At 36.9% G+C, this 21,080-nt stretch overlaps 1 protein-coding gene across 2 annotated transcripts in view; it reads right to left on the reverse strand.

Moving 5' to 3' along the window:
- The window catches only part of PCCA (propionyl-CoA carboxylase subunit alpha), a 277,569-nt gene that overhangs the window by 230,300 nt on the left and 26,189 nt on the right, over nucleotides 1-21,080 (reverse strand). The window contains exons 5-6 of one of the 2 annotated variants that reach the window (XM_030476424.1): nucleotides 8,837-8,950; nucleotides 7,253-7,306 (exon numbers count right to left, since the gene is read on the reverse strand). The exons of the other annotated variant lie outside the window; for it this stretch is intronic. Of the exons in view, the coding sequence (XP_030332284.1) occupies nucleotides 7,253-7,306; nucleotides 8,837-8,950 (168 nt within the window). The remainder of the gene's footprint in view (nucleotides 1-7,252; nucleotides 7,307-8,836; nucleotides 8,951-21,080) is intronic. 2 annotated transcript variants of the gene reach the window in all.

The raw sequence follows: 21,080 nt of genomic DNA on the forward strand, positions 1-21,080 counted from the left end.
TCATTATGTTCAACTCTGGAACGGTACAAAAAAACCTAAATCCACCCCACTATTAACTTACACGCATCTTTAAAGTCAGAATTAATTTTCTTGGATATGCATATTTTAGGAAGAATATATATAAACCCTTAAGTATTCAATCTGAAATGTAAAACTACTGAACAGATTATCCACCACTATAAAATACATTATTTCTTAAAATATGAGCAGAAAACAAAAGTGGTTATTAAGGAAGCATTGCTGTTGTTGAATTCTAAGATGAAGTTTCATCTGCCTTGCCACAAAAGTAAATTTAAATCCCCAGGGCAACAGAAGCTCTTATTTCAAAAGACATATCATCTCTTAACTGTTCAGGTCTAATCCAACTCCATTGGTATCAATGGGACACTTAAAACTGATTTGGACACAGAAGGACATCACATTTGAGAGGTTACCACACTAACTTACATCAGTTATACTGGAATAGGCCAAATTAACAAATCACCTTGGCTCAGAATGCACAGAGCTCACCATAACCAGACAAGTTTATCTGCAGCATAGCAAATCAACAGTAGATTAAAAAGGCAGAAAGTGAAAGGGAACTATATTACCTATGTCAAAATATAGTTACATAGCATTATGCTTGCAAGCCTTCTGTTATTGCAATGAGGAAACACACAGGTGTATATACCATTGTTAATATAAACGTAACTGTGGAAACAGAGCAAGAAGTTTTTACTCTCACAACCAGACATGGTAGCAGTGGAAGAAAGAGGGCAGAACAAAGCATTTGAGAAGCAATGTGAAGGATTCCTGTAGGCCTGGAAATAAGTGCTATTGCAGTGACACTGCATGTCAAGAAATACTGAAATTCTACAAATCAGGATTCCATAAATCCATCTGCAGAACCACACACCCTATTAAGCATGCCAAAGTGCTGCTGTTGAAAGGCATCTCATGGGAAATATTAAGTGACTTATAGTCCAGATAGGCAAAAACCACTAATATGTTCTTTAAATCACATGCACAGCATTAAATCATTCCAGTAGTCATGCAAGGCCACAGTTCATATACTGAGAGTCTCAAGTTGCTACTATTTAAATAGAGGGTTTGTGTTTGTGTTTTTTTCTAAGAACAGTTGCACATGTTAAAGCTTTCCACCTAAGCCGCTTTAAGAAAATACATAGCTTTAAAAAACACAAGTTAAAAATAAAGGCTTACTCTAAGCGAAACACAAATACAGATAGGTCAAGACTGCCATGTCAGAGGAAGTTGCCTAATCAGGAGATCAAGAAAAAAACCACACTAAGATTACAGAGTTTAGGCAAAAGACTCAAAAGGAAGGAGAGCATTTTTGTCAAAGAATCACACAGATCTTTGGCAAAACACCATGCTACGCCTTTATGTATATTCACATAGGTTAAATACATGTATATCCACAAGACCTGTGGATATGAACCCTGAGACTTTTTAAGTTTAGACATAAGCCCACAATTATAAACAAATACTCAAATCTTTGGAAGTTGCAATAGAGTAGAACTGGCATTAATTTGTTCTGTAGCATGGGCAATCTTAAATAGGACACCAATGACACAACATAAGCCATTGTATGCTTTTAGCAAAGGTCTATGAAATTTTTTTTACAATAAAGTGGTAACATACAGCCTTTCTACTTTCACACTAGGAAATATCTAAGCAGATAGTTCAGATAACTCAAGTTCATTTTTCTAGCTTTTCTAGCTCACATGCACTAACAGAGAACTAGTAATGTCTGACAAATACTGCCCATGATTTAATAGATCCATTGTTTGTCCCTATCATGGATTTCACGCAACCCAATACTGCAGATCTAGATTTTTTTTCCAATTAAAAAAGTTTACTTGGGATTAAATACAAAAATACAAGTAACATGCAGAAGCCTTCTGCCTCGGAACAGTAAGTAGCCATCCACCAATATTACAGGCTCACAGGCACAGCTTTTTTGGGGAGCAAACTGGAGACCTGTTCACCTACGCAAGGTAATAAAGGTTGGGCAATGTACAAGTAAAGGCATAGTCTCCAGCCTCCATCAGACAAATCATCTAAAGCCACAACAAGCAGTGGTGGTAGGCACTTTGCCTCTTTGATAGGCAATGACATCGCAGGACAGAGTAAGAAACCACATTAACCTCTCTGCCCCGCTCCCTGAAGGATACAATCTCTACCGTAAGCAGCTTCTTGACACCAAGCTTCCAAAGCTGCCTTTTTTCAGCCAGCACTTTGCACTTCAGAAAGTGCAAATTCTAACCAGTCACATAAATTGCCAGGTAGAAAGCCAGTGCACAGAATGGTTTGGGTTGGAAGGGACCTTAAAGATCATCTAGTTCCAGCCCCAAGGACACCTTCCACTAGACCAGGTTGCTCAAAGCCCCATCCAACCTGGCCTTGGCATGTGGGAACGGAACAAGAATCATACCAAACACTTCTCAAAAATATAACATCCACTAAAGTCATGATAAAGGAACTTTACAATTTGCTTACAAACAACAAAGCTATGCACAACAATTGCAAGGAAACACTGCTGCTATTAAGAGTTTACATTTTAAAAGGTGACAATCCCATAATTAGCTGTGCATAGGCCAATGGATCCACCTGCACAAAGTTCTTCACAGGCCAGACATGTGAAGATGACATATGTTGTTCTTTGTTTTACCTCTTCCATCTCAAATTTAGCAGCCATTTACAAACATGTGAGCTACCATTTCCATATACATTGTTTGCCCATTTATTTCAGACAATACATTGTTGTTTTTTTAATTCCTCCAAGAATGTTAATCTAGCTTCAAAGGTGAAGAGAAATAGTGCTGGGTGCTTTGTTCTCCCCTTAGTCATGCTGAACAGTAGTTGCTAAAAGAGCACAAAAGATGCATAAAACAAGGTTCCACTAGAACTCCAGAAAGCTCCATATCTTCTTTCAAAAATTGAATCTTTTTGTCCTACCGTGTTTATGGCTTCTATTGCAAGGAGGGGATTTTGGCAGAGGGTTGTGGCTAGCTTTTTTTTTTGCATCAACATACAGCATCAGGACAGTATTGTCAAGGCTGCATTCAAAAGAAGAACATTCCAGATAAAGGTTGCATTTGTAACCTTAACTCTTATCATTTTGAGATTTTATGCACAAATTCCATAGGTTTCCTGGGGAAAATACACCACAATGCGCCATGTATGAAAGTAGGAACTTTATCATGTACAAGAGACCAAATACACTGAAGATATAAATCCTGCAAACTGGTATTTTTCATACTAGACTTTGCAAAGGAATAGTGCTCATTTAGCTGATTTTTTTTCTTTTTTAAACAGTAGCTTCCCAAAGGACTTTTGTGGCAAAGGGAGAAGGGGAAGTTCATTTCTGTTTTTCTTTCAGTTAAACGGGGAAAACTGATCCCATTATGAGCAACTGCAACACTAAGTCATGATGCTTCAAGGTTTAGGCTTCTAACCATTATAAGAAAACAAGAACATACATAACATTAACTACAGGAGTAAGATTCCTACTTGCTGCTACCATCAGCTAGGCCACAAGAAGCAGCACTGACTCTGGGATAATGACTGTGCAACTCAGTTACACACTTGGTTTGTCTCCCCATTTCCTTCTTCACCCAGGTAAGACAAGGAGAAAAATAAAAAGTCACTGGACCATGGGCCAATCCCAAAGTATTTAACAGATGAAGAGACCTAAGTCGGCACTCCTACCCCTCACCACAACAGTTGCCCTGGATGTTTACAAGTGAGGAAAGGAAAATGGCAGTTTCGGAAAAGTATATATTTCAAAAGGCCAAACAGCCCATCTTAGTCCCAGGCCTTTCTCCTTGCCAAAGTTCAAATGCCTGCTGCAGATAATAGAGGTGACAGACCTTCTCAAAAAGGGTCTGCATTAATTTTATATAATGGGAAACATTAAGCAAGCTAACCTAAATACAGAGGGCACTAGCAAATTCTTTTAAAACGTGAAGGAACAAATTGTTTTTGTGGCTCTGCATAGCACCTGGCAAAATATATTAGCAAGTTTAATTATTTTTTTCTTTCAATGTGCCAGTATATATTAACTGCACCTTTGGATTTATGTCAATACCGAATATTATGGAATTATTCCGTAAAGGAAGCAAACTGCTTCCATGCAAACATATCTGCAAGCATAAACTAAAAGTAACAACTTAAACACTAAATTCTTCAACCTTAATGTACAGATCATCAGCAATGCAAGAGTTCCAAGTTGGAGAACTCTAATTTCTAAATTAAAATTAGAATACAAAGTAAGATTCTAAGGAACTACATTCACTTGCACAAAGCCATATTTTGTTATTCTACATAATAACTAATGTTATCAGCGTCACCTTAAAAGTTTTTCAAAATATTTCATATTATCGATTTTTAAGAAATAGTCCTTAGGGTTTAGGAAATCTTTGACAGACTTGCCTGATATAAGTGCCATGGATCCCTTTTCTGCGAACCATCAACAGCAACCAGAATAGATACACATGAAGAAGGGACTGAATGCACCAACTTTTTTTATTGGATCACAGTGAACACCATGCCAGATATTCATTCACCGATTGCTTTTTGAAAACTTTGTTTTGGAAACAACAGATCATTTACTTGTGCTCTCCCCCAAAGAGAATGGAATGAAGCTTCAAAAAAAAAAAAAAAAAATATTAAAAAACCCCACTTGTAATTTTCAATATTCTAAATGTATCCATTGGATTCTTCACAAGGACTGTCTGTAGCTGTATGCTATTCCATGAATCATTTAGGCAATAATGAACATAAAGACATGCTTTTGTTCAAATCACACACAGTGGGATTACATGTGAACTGACCCTCTATGTATTAAGTGAAGACAAAGCTTTGCTTTGAGCTCATTACTGCTTGGCAAATTCAGAAAGTTTAGTGTATTTATCAGTTTCCAAATCTAGGTAGTTTGTTTTAAAAGTACAAGTGCAAACCAGGAAATAAACCCAAGTTTCATCACTACTTTCAGCACAAAAGAACAAAATAGTGTATGCACGAAGAGACAGGGAGAAAGAAAACAGAACACACATCTTTGGCAACTTCACAACAGTTTTGCAACATTATTTACAGGCTTTAGCAAAGAAAAGAAACAGCAGGCAAGTTTTCCTCCTAAATATATTAATCAGGGTGTCTTAAAAAAAATATAAGCAGCCCTAGTGATAAAAACACAGATCGTTTCACCAATTCTCACTAGGGGTTTGATATTCTAGAGCCACTGACAAAGGGAAGCATGATTATGTCTTAACTGAGACTTTAAACAGTACATTTCAGAAAGCAAAGTAGAACTACCTTGGTTTATAACATTTTTAGAGAACAAAACATACTGGGTTTCTGAAACATAATTAAAAACTATTTTGAGACTGTAGCACCAACCCAAACTTGAATACGTTTCTATTCTAGTCACTGCTTTATTTCAGGAATTCACTGTTCCAAGGATTTAAGTGAAAAGATGAGAAATAGGAAAGAGGAAGGATACACAGAAGCTTTGTACTACTTCCATTTCTGCTTAATCCTGACAAAAAGTGTTCCAGATTGTCATGTTACCAAGATCGTAATTTACATCACCAATCAATCACCAAATTACTAGGAAGTGTACCCACTGTAGGAGTAATAACTACCAAATTTCAAAGTTTGGCAGCAAAATATAGAGCAAAAAGCATGAGCAAGCACTTCTCTATTTTTGTTTGTTTGTTTATTAAAAAAACAGGAACTGCCAACTAAAGCCAGTTATCCTGCTGGTCTAATCCAGTGGGAACACAGGTTGTTATAAATTAAGCCAGGAATTTTCCCTCTAAAAAGAGGTTCTGGTACATGAAGCAGAACAGCAATAAAAGAAAGCTGCTAAACTGCATGAAAGTAACATGTAAGAGATTACCCCAGATTTGGTAAATCCTGGCAAACGCTAAGGGTTTCGAATTCCTTTCGACTTCAACACTACCACCACCCAGCAACCAGCAGGATGCACTCAGCGTCACACAGAACCTGCACTTGTTTTTATCTGGGGTGCTTTTAAAGAAAAAAAAAAAAAATAAAAAAAAAAAAATCACAGCAACTCTTAAGTATAAAACTTTGAGATTTCATTCCCAAATAGTCTCCTTAATGAGCAGGTGGTATTCCCTAACACCAAATAACCAACTAAATAGAAAGGGTCTGCACTACAAGCTAAAACGGACATAGTCAAGGAAAAGATGAAAACAAGAGCTACTCCACAAATGCTAAGAACGAAAGAGCTATCATTGTAAAGAATCACACTCATCTGTGTTTTTTTACCCTGAATCAAAAGGGTGCAAATTACTCTCAAAATCAACAACAAATTTATCTTACTGCCTGTAAAACAAGACGTTTTCTCAGCTATATGGTTTGTTTACTCCATAAAGTTGGTAGCTACAACAGCTTTTCACTGGAAATTGCAATGCAATATATGCTTGACCTTATTCTCAGTGAAACCAATAGACAATAACACATGACCTGCAGTGACTACACATATATCATCCACTCAGGTCTTTGCTCAGACACTGTGCATGTAACTTTCTCCTAGCACTGCTCAAATTTCTAAGCAGCTGCATGAAAGTTTGTGGAAAAAAATAAAACCAGTAAAAAGGCCATATATTAGTTTCTGTGATGTACAAAACTCCCACTGAAGTAAAGAAGTTGTGAGCAATAATTTTTATAAATTCAGACATGAAGTGAAAACAGCACCCTCTTGACTCTCTTTGGTCCTTTCAGAGAATGCAGCTCCACAATACATGACCACCAGCAGAGAAGCCAGTTTTTAAACAGCTTTCTATTCCCATCCTGAAAGTGCAGTTCAGCACCTTCTCAGGACTGCTGATACAGCTGTTCACCAGCTGTGCTATGAATCACCAAAATGATCACTTAAAAACAGATACTTTTAACCTAGATCATTTCAGTGACCCAGTTTCACAGAGCAGCCTCATAAACAGTACAGGCACAAGTGAAAAAGCCAAAAAGGTTCCTATATCATTGGTAAAGTTCTTACAAACAGGCACCTCCCCTTTTCCCAAAAGAAAACACAGGCTGCAATTACACCCTCAAAATGCAAGAAACCCACACGCACAGAAAGCACACTGAAGTCTCCTATATTAAGGAGACTTTTTAGGTCTTTTTAGATCTGTCTTGAATTGGTATCTTGATTGATAGACCTTGCAATAAATATGTGCCACCTAGTGCATCATTCACAGCCAAGCAAATAGAAATAACTTACCAAACGTCTAGCAAATTCTTTATTTTCTGAAAGAAATCCATATCCTGGGTGTACCTTGGGAAAAAAAAAGTAAAGAAAACACACTGGTTGAATTCTGAAGCCAGACACCAGATTTACTAGTACCTTTTCAGATAATGAGGAAGGTGAAGTAGGCCATTAAGCATTTAAATCAGTTGACTATTTTAAGAAACTGTGTCTTAACACACTGATGTATCTAAGTCAAGCTGTAAAGACTGGTTAAACTGCCATTTCTGAAATAAACATTCCATGCTTAACTAGGGAGAAAGGTGCTGTTTGCAAAGTAATGGGCACCCACTCCCTTTGGCATTTCGCCTTCTACTCTTTTTAACTCCATTCTGCCACATATATCTCATGCCAGAAGTCCACATATATGCTCATCCACACTCTTGTCAGTAACCACTATAAATAATTTCTCCATCCCAAAATATTTCTAGCACTGATCAGAACAGTGGTCTTAAGGTTCAAAGTCATAAGCCTTCTACCTCTAGCGACCCTTGCTGGAGAACACATTTTAGTGTCTCATTAGTCTAAGTCATGCATCCTTATGTGCCTAGTTTTCTATTCACACTCCAATTCATACACTATAATTACTTGAGAGGAGTGCAAAAAAGTTTTCCTTTTACTTTTCACAATTCATGTAAGATTCATGATCCAATATACTTTGACAGACAAAGTATAAGCAATTTTATTCTCCTCTTTTAAAGAGCCTTAACAACTGGGCTCCATATTCAGAAACGCAGAGGGAAGGAAATAGTTTTCTTTACAGGCAAGTTTTTGACCCCTGAAAGCGCTATACCAAAACATCCTCTTTGAAAGTAATCACAATGCTGATCCAAACTGTTCCAGGGTAATTAGTGCTGCTCATATACACCCATCAAATTTTATTTTAATAAATGCTCTGTGTACAGTAGCTCTGAATAATACATTTGTTTCACTGACAGAACAAAGAACATTAGGCATGTCAACATGACTACACATTAGTTTTTCCAACTGATTCCTGTTAAGCTTTGAATGTCTGGCCAATTTGGATGGAGAAAGGCAGAATAGCCCACATTTACACACACAAGCTAACATGCATTTTGTAAACATTCTGGAACAAAAATAATTATGGGAAGCACCATTTACTTTATCTTCCTGTAAATAACATTTATACAATTTAGAAAGTGATTCACACTAGGTTTAAGCAAAAGCCTTTTTGTATACACTTCGTAAAACATTCAAAAAAAGCCATTATGGCATATAAAGGGTTAGTGCTCAAAACTAATTGGGATTTTTTTTTTTCCCCCAGCAAATTTGGAAATGAACTGAAGCTGCTCCCTGGTGTGAAAGCTGAATCCAGCAGCCACCTGCAGGATCAGCGACCAGTGCTGCCAGATGCTACAAAGCCTTTGATTTCCAGTAGCGATTTCAGACACATTTAACTCATGTGACATGAACTAACTAGAATAGCATATTCAATCACTTCCCCCCTACACCTTTAAAAAAAAAAAAAAAATACAAACTCTGGCTTTTCTGCTTTCTATATATGAAACAGCTGCAGCAGATAGACTCATTCAGACTCACAGCTTGGGCCCCGGTTTTCTTAATGACTTCCATGATGGCATCCATGTTGAGGTAGCTTTTGCTGGTGGGAGCTGGGCCAACACAGACAGCTTCGTCCGCCATTTTCACATGAACCTGAAGAGGCAATATTCTGCATTAACAGATGCTCCCAGCAAAAATAATTACCATCACCCTGAAGTATGCACACAAATCTGATTGTTTCAAAGATAATTTACATACCATAACCACTCTAAAATATACACTGAAATTATCAACATTGGCATACAAGAACTCGCACAATAAATCTCATTTCATTTAACTCCAAGCTTAAGTCACTGTCAAAATGTTTTATTATTCCAATACATTATTTTGAATTCGATTAAATAAAATGACAAATATAATTTCAGCTTCCTATACTGATCATCTATATGTAAATTCAGACTAAAAAGTACTTTGTTACATGTAACCAGGGTAGTCTAATATCTTAATACTTAATAACAAACATTCATGACCAGTTCTAAGCAGGCTCCCCAGGAAGTTGGGGATAATTAGAGTGAATTGAATGAAGGGATGCAGTGAGTGTCCCTGCACAGCATCAGGTCAGCACCATGCACAAATTAAAGCCTATGACTAAAGAGTTCAATATCACTACACGTGAACCAGAAAATCTTGAGAATTATTTAAGCATGCTCATGTTGGATTCCTAATCCATTGTATCCTCATTTATATTCATTTGCCAAACATTTTTTAGTCAAATCTGAATTATACAAAAGGGACAAATGTTTCCAACATTTTACCAGGAATAATACAATTGCTAAGTTTAAAGTTAGAAGACTATTTACAACTCATATGCACGCTTACTTTGAAGAAAAAGTTACAAAAGTTTAATTAGACTGGTCAACATGTTTTCAGAGTTCAGAATACTTTTCCTTTAAGGTAAGATACATACAGACCCAAGAAACAGAACAAACCCAAGAAACAGAACAATCAGTTATCCTCATTCTGTTCTCTTCTTATAAGCTCTCTTCCAGTACATATTTAAGAAACCATGCCATTGCTTAAACTGTGCAAGATTATACTAGCTATGTGTCAGTAAGACTTGTTTATACTGACAGTTTGACATTTATAATGCCTACCAGTTTTAAAAGTTATTTTTATGAAACATTCGATATCATCTTTAGCACTCCGAACGGAGAATATAGTTTAAAACCCCGTTCTTTTAGAAAATGAGTACTCACATATGTGAAATTTGAAACATTTTTAGTTTATTTTGTTCTTTTTGAAAAGGAATTTTATTTGCAAGTAGCATGAAGGCTGTCGAGTATGGCAAACTAAGATTAGATGTGATGTAGCCCACATATTACTGGCTCATTCAGAAAAAACAAGGCCAGGAAAAGAAAAAAAAAAAAGGCCATCTAGAAAGTGACAAGCTTAGTCAAACAATATTTTGCATAATATTGAATACAATATGAAATAAATATTCAGGTAAGTATAATAAACATGTATAACAAGCACAGGAGTTTTCTGAACTTTGCAAAAGCTAATGTCCTGTTCTGGTTGCAGGATTAACCTGCTACCTAATTTCAAGTTTCTTTCTGGGGCATCTCTTAAATAGCTCCTGAATTTGCTGTATACTCAAGTATGAGTTCACATAACCTCCTGGAAGCACTGCACATTTCACATTTCAATTATTGCTTCTGTAAAGCCATTGTAGTTTTATTTTACTACTACAGTATTAGCCTCACATTAAAACAAAGCAAAACCAACACACCCAAAGCACTAGCACAGAATCATGCAGCAAGATATTAATGCTTTTTAGTAAGTACACCTCAGCAATTTAGTAATCTATTTTGATCAAATGCTGTCAAGATTAGCCTATCATTCTTCCTAGAGCACTAAGTACAAGAAACAACATGGCCCTTGGATACCTTTATTTGCATGATCAGTTTATATGCTTTAAGTTGGTGGTTTGAATTCCAACATGGTTTACATGTCTAAACAAAAGTTATTCAAGCTTAAGCATAGTTAAGCATGTATGCTTTACAAAACCAAAGGCTTCCTTATAGAAAAGGACTAACTTAATATAGTTATTTTTAGGTATTAAGAGAAAAACCCTTCTCACACTGAGACACCAACAGTCCCATTAGTACCAGAAGCAGCCATAGAAGATACTGCAAAACCACTAATTTGATCCATGCAAACAGTCTGGAGCACTCTTTCCCCACCATTTTCTCCCTGCTTCTGAAGTGTCTCATTGTTACTTAAACTCTTTGGAGTTTCGACTCTTCCTTTCCTACATTCCCCTGTACCCTGGCAAATCCATATCTCTTTGTTTACCTTACTGCAAGTTTAGTGCCTTCTCCAGTTCAGTGCCAGTTTGGCCTTGCATACACCCTAATATACCTTATGTAGATATAACAAAACAGCAGCCACATCACATTCACATTGCCCAATACACTGCCCACAGGGCACCAAGCAAATCTCTAAAGGACAAGAAAAAGGTCTCCATTCCGTCCCGCTAGTTCAAAGCCCCCAGATTTTTTGGTTCCAGTGAGAGCTCTTCAATCTATAGATCCTTCTCATATCTCCTTTTTTATAAAGGTGATTAAACCAGCCCATATATAATCTGGAAGTAGAGATCTGTTTCTTCTTAGTAATTCACGATGATAATTCCACTCCAATTTTTTCACAATACACTGTAGTTCATGAAGAATACACAAAAATACCATTACATAAACACACTGCAGAATTTACAGTATAGTATAAACAAACATAATTACATTAACTGTAATTACTATCCAACATTATAACAAAAGCCATCATTTGAATCCATATGACAGCCAAAACTTTCAGCTTATTACCAAGGGGCACATAATTCACATGATAATTCACTAAACATTTTCTTCTGCAGAAGCTGACTTATAATACAATTATTTCTAGACAGTCCAAAGAATCCAGCAAGTCCCCTTCTTCAAGCACAAGTTTCAAATACATTTGTTTTCAAATTCAAGGGTTGATTAATTGCTTCACTTACATCACACAATTCTAGGTGTTCAAAACTTGTCCCTAACTTTCTACAGCTAAAATTTCAGAAGCGTAATTTCTTCCTTTTCTATTTTAGTTTACAAAACCAATGTCAACAAAACAAAGAAGCAAGTCCCAGGAGGTTCCTGAAGAAATGAAATTCCTTCATACATATTAGAATTGACCCTGCAATCTCGGGCACAAATGAATGACAACAAAGACTGTAAAAGCAGACAAACCTTAACACACTTAATGGTTTATACTGCAAGTTTTAATCATATTTGTTTTAATCATATTGGGCTACCAGTGCCTCAAAAGATACACTTCAAGCATTTATTTCAAGTTAGAGAATGCAAACAATTAGAAGTCATGAAAAGGCACATCTGATTTGTGTAAGAGCAGTTTAATTTCTGTAGAAGTTGTATATTTGAACTTGTATATGTCATAAGGGGTAATTATTTTGCAGAACAGAAATAAGAGATTCATCAAAACTTACTGAATCATCATTTTACAGAGCATCCATCTAATTCAAAAACTACAGACTTAATTTAGTCATCCAAATCCTTGTATAGGTTTGTTTCAACTTTGGAAATCCGAATCACAGCCTCCTCAGCTCTACATCTATGACAAATAACCACTAATAATACACTGGATTTAACAAGGACTCTTAGCAGAAGAAAATTAGAATGAATACTCTTAAATAGCGCAACTACTTTTGGATTAAGGTACAAAGACAACTGGACACAGTTTGAAGTACAACAATGATTTTACTGTACGATTCTTCACGACCACATACAGATAGATGAACTAGCTCAAGTCCAACATGCTTATTAATTTAGAAGAAACTGCACAAAAATGGCCACCTTGCCCAAAGCCAGTTTAGGTCCAGGAGCCACTTTCATGGCAAGGCACCTAAACCAGTAAATCCTGCCAGATCCTTAAAAAGGAATAGCTTTGCGTTTCTTCACCATGTTTCCAGCAAATAGGCACATAAAGCGAGGAGTCCATCAGGGCTGATTAGCCAGACATTTCTAGCCTGGATTGGTTCCAAGCACCACTCCAGGCTGCAGCAGCTCTCAGGTTGCAGAATGCAATAAGGGATAACAACAGTAGCAGTGATTGGTTTTGGAGATCCTTCTTCTATATTATGTCTCAGTATTTTAGGAGGATTTATAAACCAGGTTTGGTGCCAGGGCTTGGCATCATATCCCAGAAGAGAAATATGCCCTTAACCCAAAATTTTGGACAGAAGTGCCACAAAAATACTCAATATCTGCTTTGCAGGAGATAACCCAATTTAGGACTACATTGAATAACAGCTAGTAAGTACCCAAATTAGCCAGATCGTGTAAGGTCTCCTTTACCCTGGAGGGTGGCACATGTACTCATTTGACAGCAGCATGCTCTCGTGCCCAGCCATACTCCAAATTTACTGAGTTATCCCTGTATTCAAACCTGTATCCCAAATAATCATTTTGAGATCACACATGGCACTCCTAGAGATGTTCTGTTTAACATGAAGAATCCAGGTAGCCTTCTCCAGGAGTCATTCAGCTGCTGCAGATTGCTAGTTGAAGCCTACATAATAAACAAGTCACATTTATGTATGTGTGTCCCTCAACATTCAAACACAGTAAGTTTTGTTGATATGGAAATCTGGGAAAAATTGTTTTAAGGCAAATAACTAAACACCTATTTTCAGTGCATATACAATGTATGAAACAATCGAAGACACTAACATAACTTACAGGTCCCTTGGCATTACAATTATTCAGCAACTCCAGTTTGTTAGCTTCTTATGGATCCAATTCATGACAGAAGTGCTCTTTTCCCCAGTTTTATAGCAACTCTCATCTACTAATTCCAAAAAGTAAATGCTGATTTTGTCAGGAGAGCCAAGAGAGGAACAATAAAAATACATCTACATGTGTTTCCTAACAGAGTGCTTAATATCACCCACATAGTTTCCACAGAAGATCTTATATACTTCAGCAGTTTCTGATGTTTATTGTGTGACAGATGCCATTTACTTCAGTGTAAATGCCTAATTAACACATACACACACACACATTCGCTCCCCCCACTCCTCCATCTCTGAGGAGGTAAATGTCTGGGATTCCCCAGTGTCCCAGTTTTTCAGAGTATGTCACCCTACGCTTCCCCAGGTCTCAACACAAGTGGATATTCATGCAGCAGAGACAGTTATACTGAGTTGCAAGATGCCTTTTTTCCCCTCCCCAATTCTTCTGTACTCTTTTAGAATTTATATATATGGAAACTGTTATATCTGCATTACAGTGTTAATCAAACCTATAAAGCAATCAGAAAAACCTCAGTGAAGAGAACACTTTTGTTTGGTACACTAGATAAGATCAAGCATTGTTTAGACAAAGAAATCTAATCAAACAAGTCATTCTCCTTTTATAGCTCAAATCAATATTACACATTGGAACAACATCCGTTGGTGTAAGTGGATTCACTTAATTGGCCCAAACTGCATAATACAGCTCAGCAAGACAAATCACAATTAGCTCAACCCATAAAATAGGGCTAATGAGTAAATCCTTTGTAAGGTAGCTAAAAAAACCAACCATCTCAAATCTTGCCAGCACCACTGCCAAAAGAGACAGACAAAACAGAACAAAAAGCTTGTGGTACTGAACAGTCTTGAAAATAAAAAAAATAAAAAAAAAAAAAAAAGAGAAAGGATGCAAAAAAGGTTCAAATTTACTGCTTTGCCAAAACCACATCTTTCACCTGACTCAAGTGTCTATCAGCTTCACGCTAAAATACGCACACCCAGAATACAATAAATCTGTGCTCATAGTGAGTGCATGGTATTCATACAGCATTTAACCCTAAAATGAAATAATGGACACATTTCTAAACCATGTGAAAAGCAGAACTGTGAAAGCCATAAATAGCATAACTATCCCATCTTTTCCTCATTTATTTTTACTCAGCATTTCAAAAACCTAAATAAAAATTTATGCAAATGCACAAGTCAACCTACTGAGCCAGCACAAGTAGATTTCTCTGCAAGCTTATAATAAAATGTATTTTTTTTTCCATTTGATGGTCCAAAAATAGTTATATGAGAACTAAGGTAAAACAAGTCTTTGGTGGCTTTCAAACATTTGGTTTGGTGAAGGGTATTTACGGTCCCCTCCAAAGTCTACAATGACTCTCAAAACAGCCCATCCATTAGCATCCATGGGATTAGATCCCGGGTTAACAGACACCAGCCAGGAAAAAAAAAAAGGGGGGGGAGGAAGGGGAAAAATAGCAGCACCCTTTCCTCTACCCCACCATGCTCTTCAGTTTGCCAATGATTCGAAACTTGAAGATAGCAATAGCCTCACTAATGGCCTCAATATTCACATATTTCAGCTACAATTAAAGTGGAAGGATCCACGTTGAACTGAACAGTTTTTAAAAAGTGAAATACCAAGCAGGCGAGACTGCATTTTTAACCAAGACTAAGAGAATGCTCTTCTACACATCTGTTCACATTCTCACTTACAAACATGAATTTATTTTTGTAACCTTAAAAAAAAAAAAAAAAAGCATAACCTCAAAATTCTCTCCCATGAATGAAGCTCTGGAACTTTGTTGGATGCTAAAGAGACACATGATTTTACTTGACAAAGACTGCATCAACAGGAAAGGACTCCTCATTATATCTAGAGGCCTGATCACTCACGCTGTGAAAAACAGACCATGCGGAGGCTGTCATACAGTGAGAGTCTGAAACCAAGTTCCGTTTGCTGGGACAAGCAAGGAAATGCCTCCATAGTTCTGAAGACATTACAGATACGAATCTTGAGGAAAGCTTTTCAGAACGGCTTTGGCTCCTAAAGCCTTTCGCTACATACTTACTCTTTGGCAGGTAACTTCCCAGTGAAGCACCTCTAGAATACTGACAGGAAAGAAGGTTTCTCCATCAGAATTTTATTGCAGGTGCTTACTGTGTTTTACCCTCTAAAATAGTAAAGACCAGAAACTAGTAACTCCGTGCCTCATACAAACTGAAGACCACAGATCTGGCTGGACTTCAGTTCTGTGGAGCTGAATGTTGGGCAAACCATATAATTAGGCTGACTAAAACAATGTGGTGGGGTTTTTTGGCCAGATACTGAAAATTGAAGGCATGATATGTCTCTGTAGTACGTTCTTTTCTAGGAAAGCTTGCCTCTAGAGGCTTCTATTGAGAACAATTCAATCATTCTTAAAACAGAACTTCTTTAGCCTATCAAGTCTATCCGCAGATAATCAGCAAGTACAAATAAAAGGTTGCTTAACTTCTTTTCAAGTTCAAGCAGCTTTTCTTTTTGAGAGGAAAACCTGCTTAAAGCTCTAGAAGACAGAAAAAGCCAGTCTGTCACAGTTAGTAGCCAATAAGAGCTATTTGTTTGCCATTGAAAATTTAGCAGAATTAAATGCTTGGTTTGTATCATGACTTTCCACATGTTTTAGTCAACACCAACCAGGAACAATCTATCTTTCTTTGGCAGAAAAAACTGAAGAGGGAAAAGCTAGGTTGGTAGTCATCTTGTTTACTAATCTACCTTTGGATGAACTGCAAGATTAAGAGAGGCAGAGGAATTAGGAAAGAAAAACCACAATGTCCCATTCTTCAACTCCTCGTATCATAGGAAAACACTTCTCACAATCTTGAGGGAAAAGCATTCCCCCTGTCTCCTTCCACTCATGGCTCCCTTTGATAGGGTGGGACAGCTACCAAGTTTCTTCACCTAAGTGAAGATTAGAAGCAGCACAGCCAAGCAAAGAAGCCCTTAATGATTTAGGGGGTGCTGTGAAGACACTAGTCTGCAAGCTAGCAACTGCAGTCACACCTCTGCAGACTAATTTTACTCTGGAGTACATTATCTAGAGCAAGTCTCCAGGAGAAATGGGAGAATTTTTAGTTCAGAGCATACACTAACAACTTGGGAAGATACTTACTAAATCTGTTTACCAAAGCAAGAGTCTCCATCTGTTTCAAGCGTTGAGCAATTCATCATATTTAGAGCAGTCTGCTATGCTCTGTGTGGATGCTAGAGTTTCATCTTTGCAGTGTATGTGATTCTGAGCTTTAAGTGTTTTAGAGAAAGAATTAAGTTTTTTTGTGATGTTAACAAAATAGTGGTGTCCTACAGTGTTTTTAGTAGCCTCTCTGCATTTCAAACACATCTGCACCCACATGTCAGCCTTTTCCTAATGGAATCTCAGCTTCTAAGCACATTAGCAAAGCAATAGGACAGATCTTTCTCATGCTGTTTCTTTTTCCTGCCTCTCCAAAAACAAGCTCACCATGGAATGTATTTGATGCATGTTTCTTTGTTTTGTTTTCTAAATGGGTAAGACATGTGGGAGATGGGAAAGCTAGTAGTTAGGCAGGTCTAGAAAACAAGTTTCACATGGCAGCAAGGGTAGCCAACTACAGAACTTTATATAGCAGGGATTTAGCTCTTAATTGAGCTAGATATCCCAGAAGACGTAAGGGATTCAGAAAAAGAAGCTTAAACTCAGCTACATTACAAAGCAACACATAATATGCAGTGGTAGCATGCTCCTATCTAGCATTTTAGCTTAACTCAGATGGAGTTCTCCTTTAGATGGTTGAATTCAGCACACAACCATTCAGATGCGGTTCCTGTCGGGTCTCCAAATCTGCCTGACTACAGATGCATGGGCTGCAGAAATTGCTTCCAGCATCCAAAGATGGTAGTAAAGTCAAGGATCCCCAAAACCAGTTTCAGGGTTGAGAGAACAGGCCACAGAAGCAATGAGGCGAATTCACAGCTACCCGGCATTTCAACTACGCACCACGATTTAAAAGAAAGGTGAGAAGGAAGGTGTGGACATCAGCTCAAGGCAACATATTCTGGAGCAGCAGCTTGAGGACTAGCATTTAAAAAAAAAAAAATTAAAATAAAAAAAAAAATCAGAAATGCAAGATACACACCCTCCAGTAAATTACTTCCTAAAATGAAGCATATATTGAGACATGAGTAAGTTTCACAGTAAGCCTCACTTTATGCAAATACAAGTTGCCACTCAAAGGATAACCTCACCCCTAACTCTCCTCCACGTTCAGCTCTAGCAATTACAATGCTGCTGAGACAGATCAATGAACTGAACAGACCCAGTGGAAAAGTAATCTAAGGGGAGGGGAAAATTAACCTTCTGTCAAATCAGCAAGTTAAACCATCTCCCAGCCACATGATCATTGAATCCAATACAGTGAAGAAATGAGAGGGGATAGAGGAGCACAAACAGTCCTTTCAGAAATATTTTAGAATTATTTTAGACATAATATGAAACCACATCTAACATATCAAATAATTTATGAAAGAAAATTTGAAAAAGAAAATGAGCAGCTTTCAGTAAAGGTTTTTTAAAACATAGAAAATTTTCCTTATGTCTATGCAGTATATGTATGTATCACAGAAAATAGATATGCACATGCGTGTATATATATATGTGTGTGTGTATATATATATATATATATATATATATATATATATACACACACACACACACCCCCCTCTTAACCACTTCAGGTACCCAGTGAGTGGGGATTTTCCACTAAGGTTAAGTACTAAAGCAGCATCTATAATAAACCACAAAAATCCAGTCATGAAACCTCAAAGTTATAATCATGCCCAGCATAACAGTGTTTTAAAAGGAATGGAATCTTTAATACTTACAAATGCTTTATTAAATATCCGCTTTACTACATAAGTCATAATACTAGAACATTTTTCCTTCAAAATCCCACTAATGCCAATATCCAGATTTCTTAAAAATGATGCTTTGGTAGTTTTTCAATAAAATTGTTAGTTCTACAAGAAAATTACATTTCTGACAGTGTAGTAACTTTATTCATTACACTATAAGACAACTTTAAAGGAGATAGTCCTCTACATAAAACCTATTTTAAGTTTTCTACCCTAAAAAGTCTTCTTTTGAAAGACAAGCCCACTTTGAGATTCCAACAGGCAGATGTCAAGATGAATACTGCAAATGGAGAAAAAGCACCAAGCATACTTGCTGTGGGAACTCACAGAATACAATAAGCCAGAAATATCATGAAGTCTGCTTAAGTAACTTAAGTAACTTAAGTAATATCAACTAAATTGATATTTAGCAAGAAACCATCCCTGCCCATGCCAGAAGTGTAATCATTTCCGTGACATCTATTTGACAGCCACTCAGTCATGTTACAACAAACATAGAAAGAAAGTACAGAGCAGCATCTGTCTTAAAAACAGTCAACCCACCACAAATTGCTAATCCTAATTCACACTTTAAAAAAAAAAAAAAAAGGGCGTATGACACAGCCTGTCAGCATTTGCAATCCTGTAGTCAAAGAAAGTTCCAGCAGATTTTGCATAGTAGTAGATAACAGTAATCACAGAAGACCCCAAAGTCAAGTACATAAAGAATTTGCTTTTTAGGTTATTGAGTATTTTCCCTGACAGCATTTCCACTTCCCAGCTGATTTCCTATGACAGGCACTCCTCCATCTGAAGGTAACTCCAGGATAGCAAAAAGAATTTTAGTCTGTACTGTATCCCATTAATCTTATGGGGTCATCATTCAGCACATCGAGCAGATTTAGTCTAAAAACAGTGCATGTATTGAGGAAACGAGTCTTGATATGTAAGAAGGCATTCTTTGCAAGCCACTATGAAGTTCCCCTCACCAAGAGTTTAAGCACAGTTCTTGTTCCAATGAATGAACCCATAGCAAAGTGGCAGGTATTCTCCCACACCTACTTCATACCCTTCTGTAACAAGCTATCACTTCTAGGATTCTTTTTCGACTCAAGAATTTAAGAAGTACAAAGTCAAATGCTCCTGATCGTCACCTCTGAAGAATAAATAAAACCTAAAAAATAAGGGAAGTACTACTATCAGACTAGGTCTATTACAGCATCATAAATATTTATGGTCCATACACAAAAATTCTCATACCTACCTATTTAGATTTTAAATATAGTGTACTTGGCCAATGTTACATGTATTTAGTGTGGTAAAAAGATATAATTACATTCTATACAGGCAACACCTGCATAACTGAAGGAAAGAAACAACCTATCTCTGTAAGGTGACAACTGTTTTCATTTTTAAGAAAGGTAAAAACTTTTGCATTCCTCAAAATGTAGATAATATTCACAGGATTCATAAATGAGCTCAACCTTATGTATAAATTTATAAGACATTGAAGTAAACATCTATATAAATAAAAAAGCTTGGAATTAAAAAAAATAAGAACCAATCTTTCCAAGTTGCATAGAATCTACATAGCGCAACACCACACATGCTTATGCAACAGTTCCTTCTAAATCCTCCTTCCTGTTAGCATTTAGGTTTGGATTTTTCCCCCCTCCAACCTGCTAAATAAAGTCATATTTCCTGCTGACAGCAAATGATTGGTTTACCTATAACTCCAGGGGGTTTAACTATCCATCCTTTAAGAAGCTTTGACAGTTTAACCTGCTGAGCTCACAGCACCCAAGGGAGGGTCTTACTTGCAGTTTTACTTCTGCCACTGCTGACCACTAATACTGACTCTACAGATAATGGATTTCAATAACAACCTCCCACAGGTTAACACTTTGAGTACTAGCCATGATACTGCTTTAATTAAGTTAATACACGAAGGTTACAGTTGGTAGAAAGTTTTATTAAATTTGGCAGTGCTTACAACAGCAGGAAAAGTGCACATGTTCACCTGCCCAGAAGCTCTGGGATAAGTTTCCCTACAGATATAATTCAGTCAGTTTACGGGTTTACACAACTCCTTTTAAGCGAGCTCAGATTATTAGTTCCATTTCCTCTAAATACAGATTTTTCCAGCATAACTGATAATTTCATAATGGATATTAAATGGATACCTCTAACCATGCTGGGCACAGAATGTATCTACCTGGCATACAAATAGTCCGCACACAAGTTAAGGGGTGTTGGGTTTGGTTTTTTTCTTTGCCAGATTTTAGAGCAACCTGATGATGGAAAAAATTAGTATTTGTATTTCCTTGAAGCTAAGTTGCTAACAAAAATAAATTTTATATTTTAGCAAGCTATTAGTTATGTAAAAGTTTAAAGATTTAAAAACATCTAGCTGCAAGTGGGCAATAATTCATATTTACTGAAAGCAAACATTGACAAAATACAAGAAGTACAGCTTGGAGAGGCACGTGTTTAAATGCATTTTTTCAAAGTAAGTGTTC

The sequence above is a fragment of the Strigops habroptila genome, chromosome 2 (assembly GCF_004027225.2).
Source record: "Strigops habroptila isolate Jane chromosome 2, bStrHab1.2.pri, whole genome shotgun sequence".
Taxonomy (NCBI): Eukaryota; Metazoa; Chordata; class Aves; order Psittaciformes; family Psittacidae; genus Strigops; species Strigops habroptila.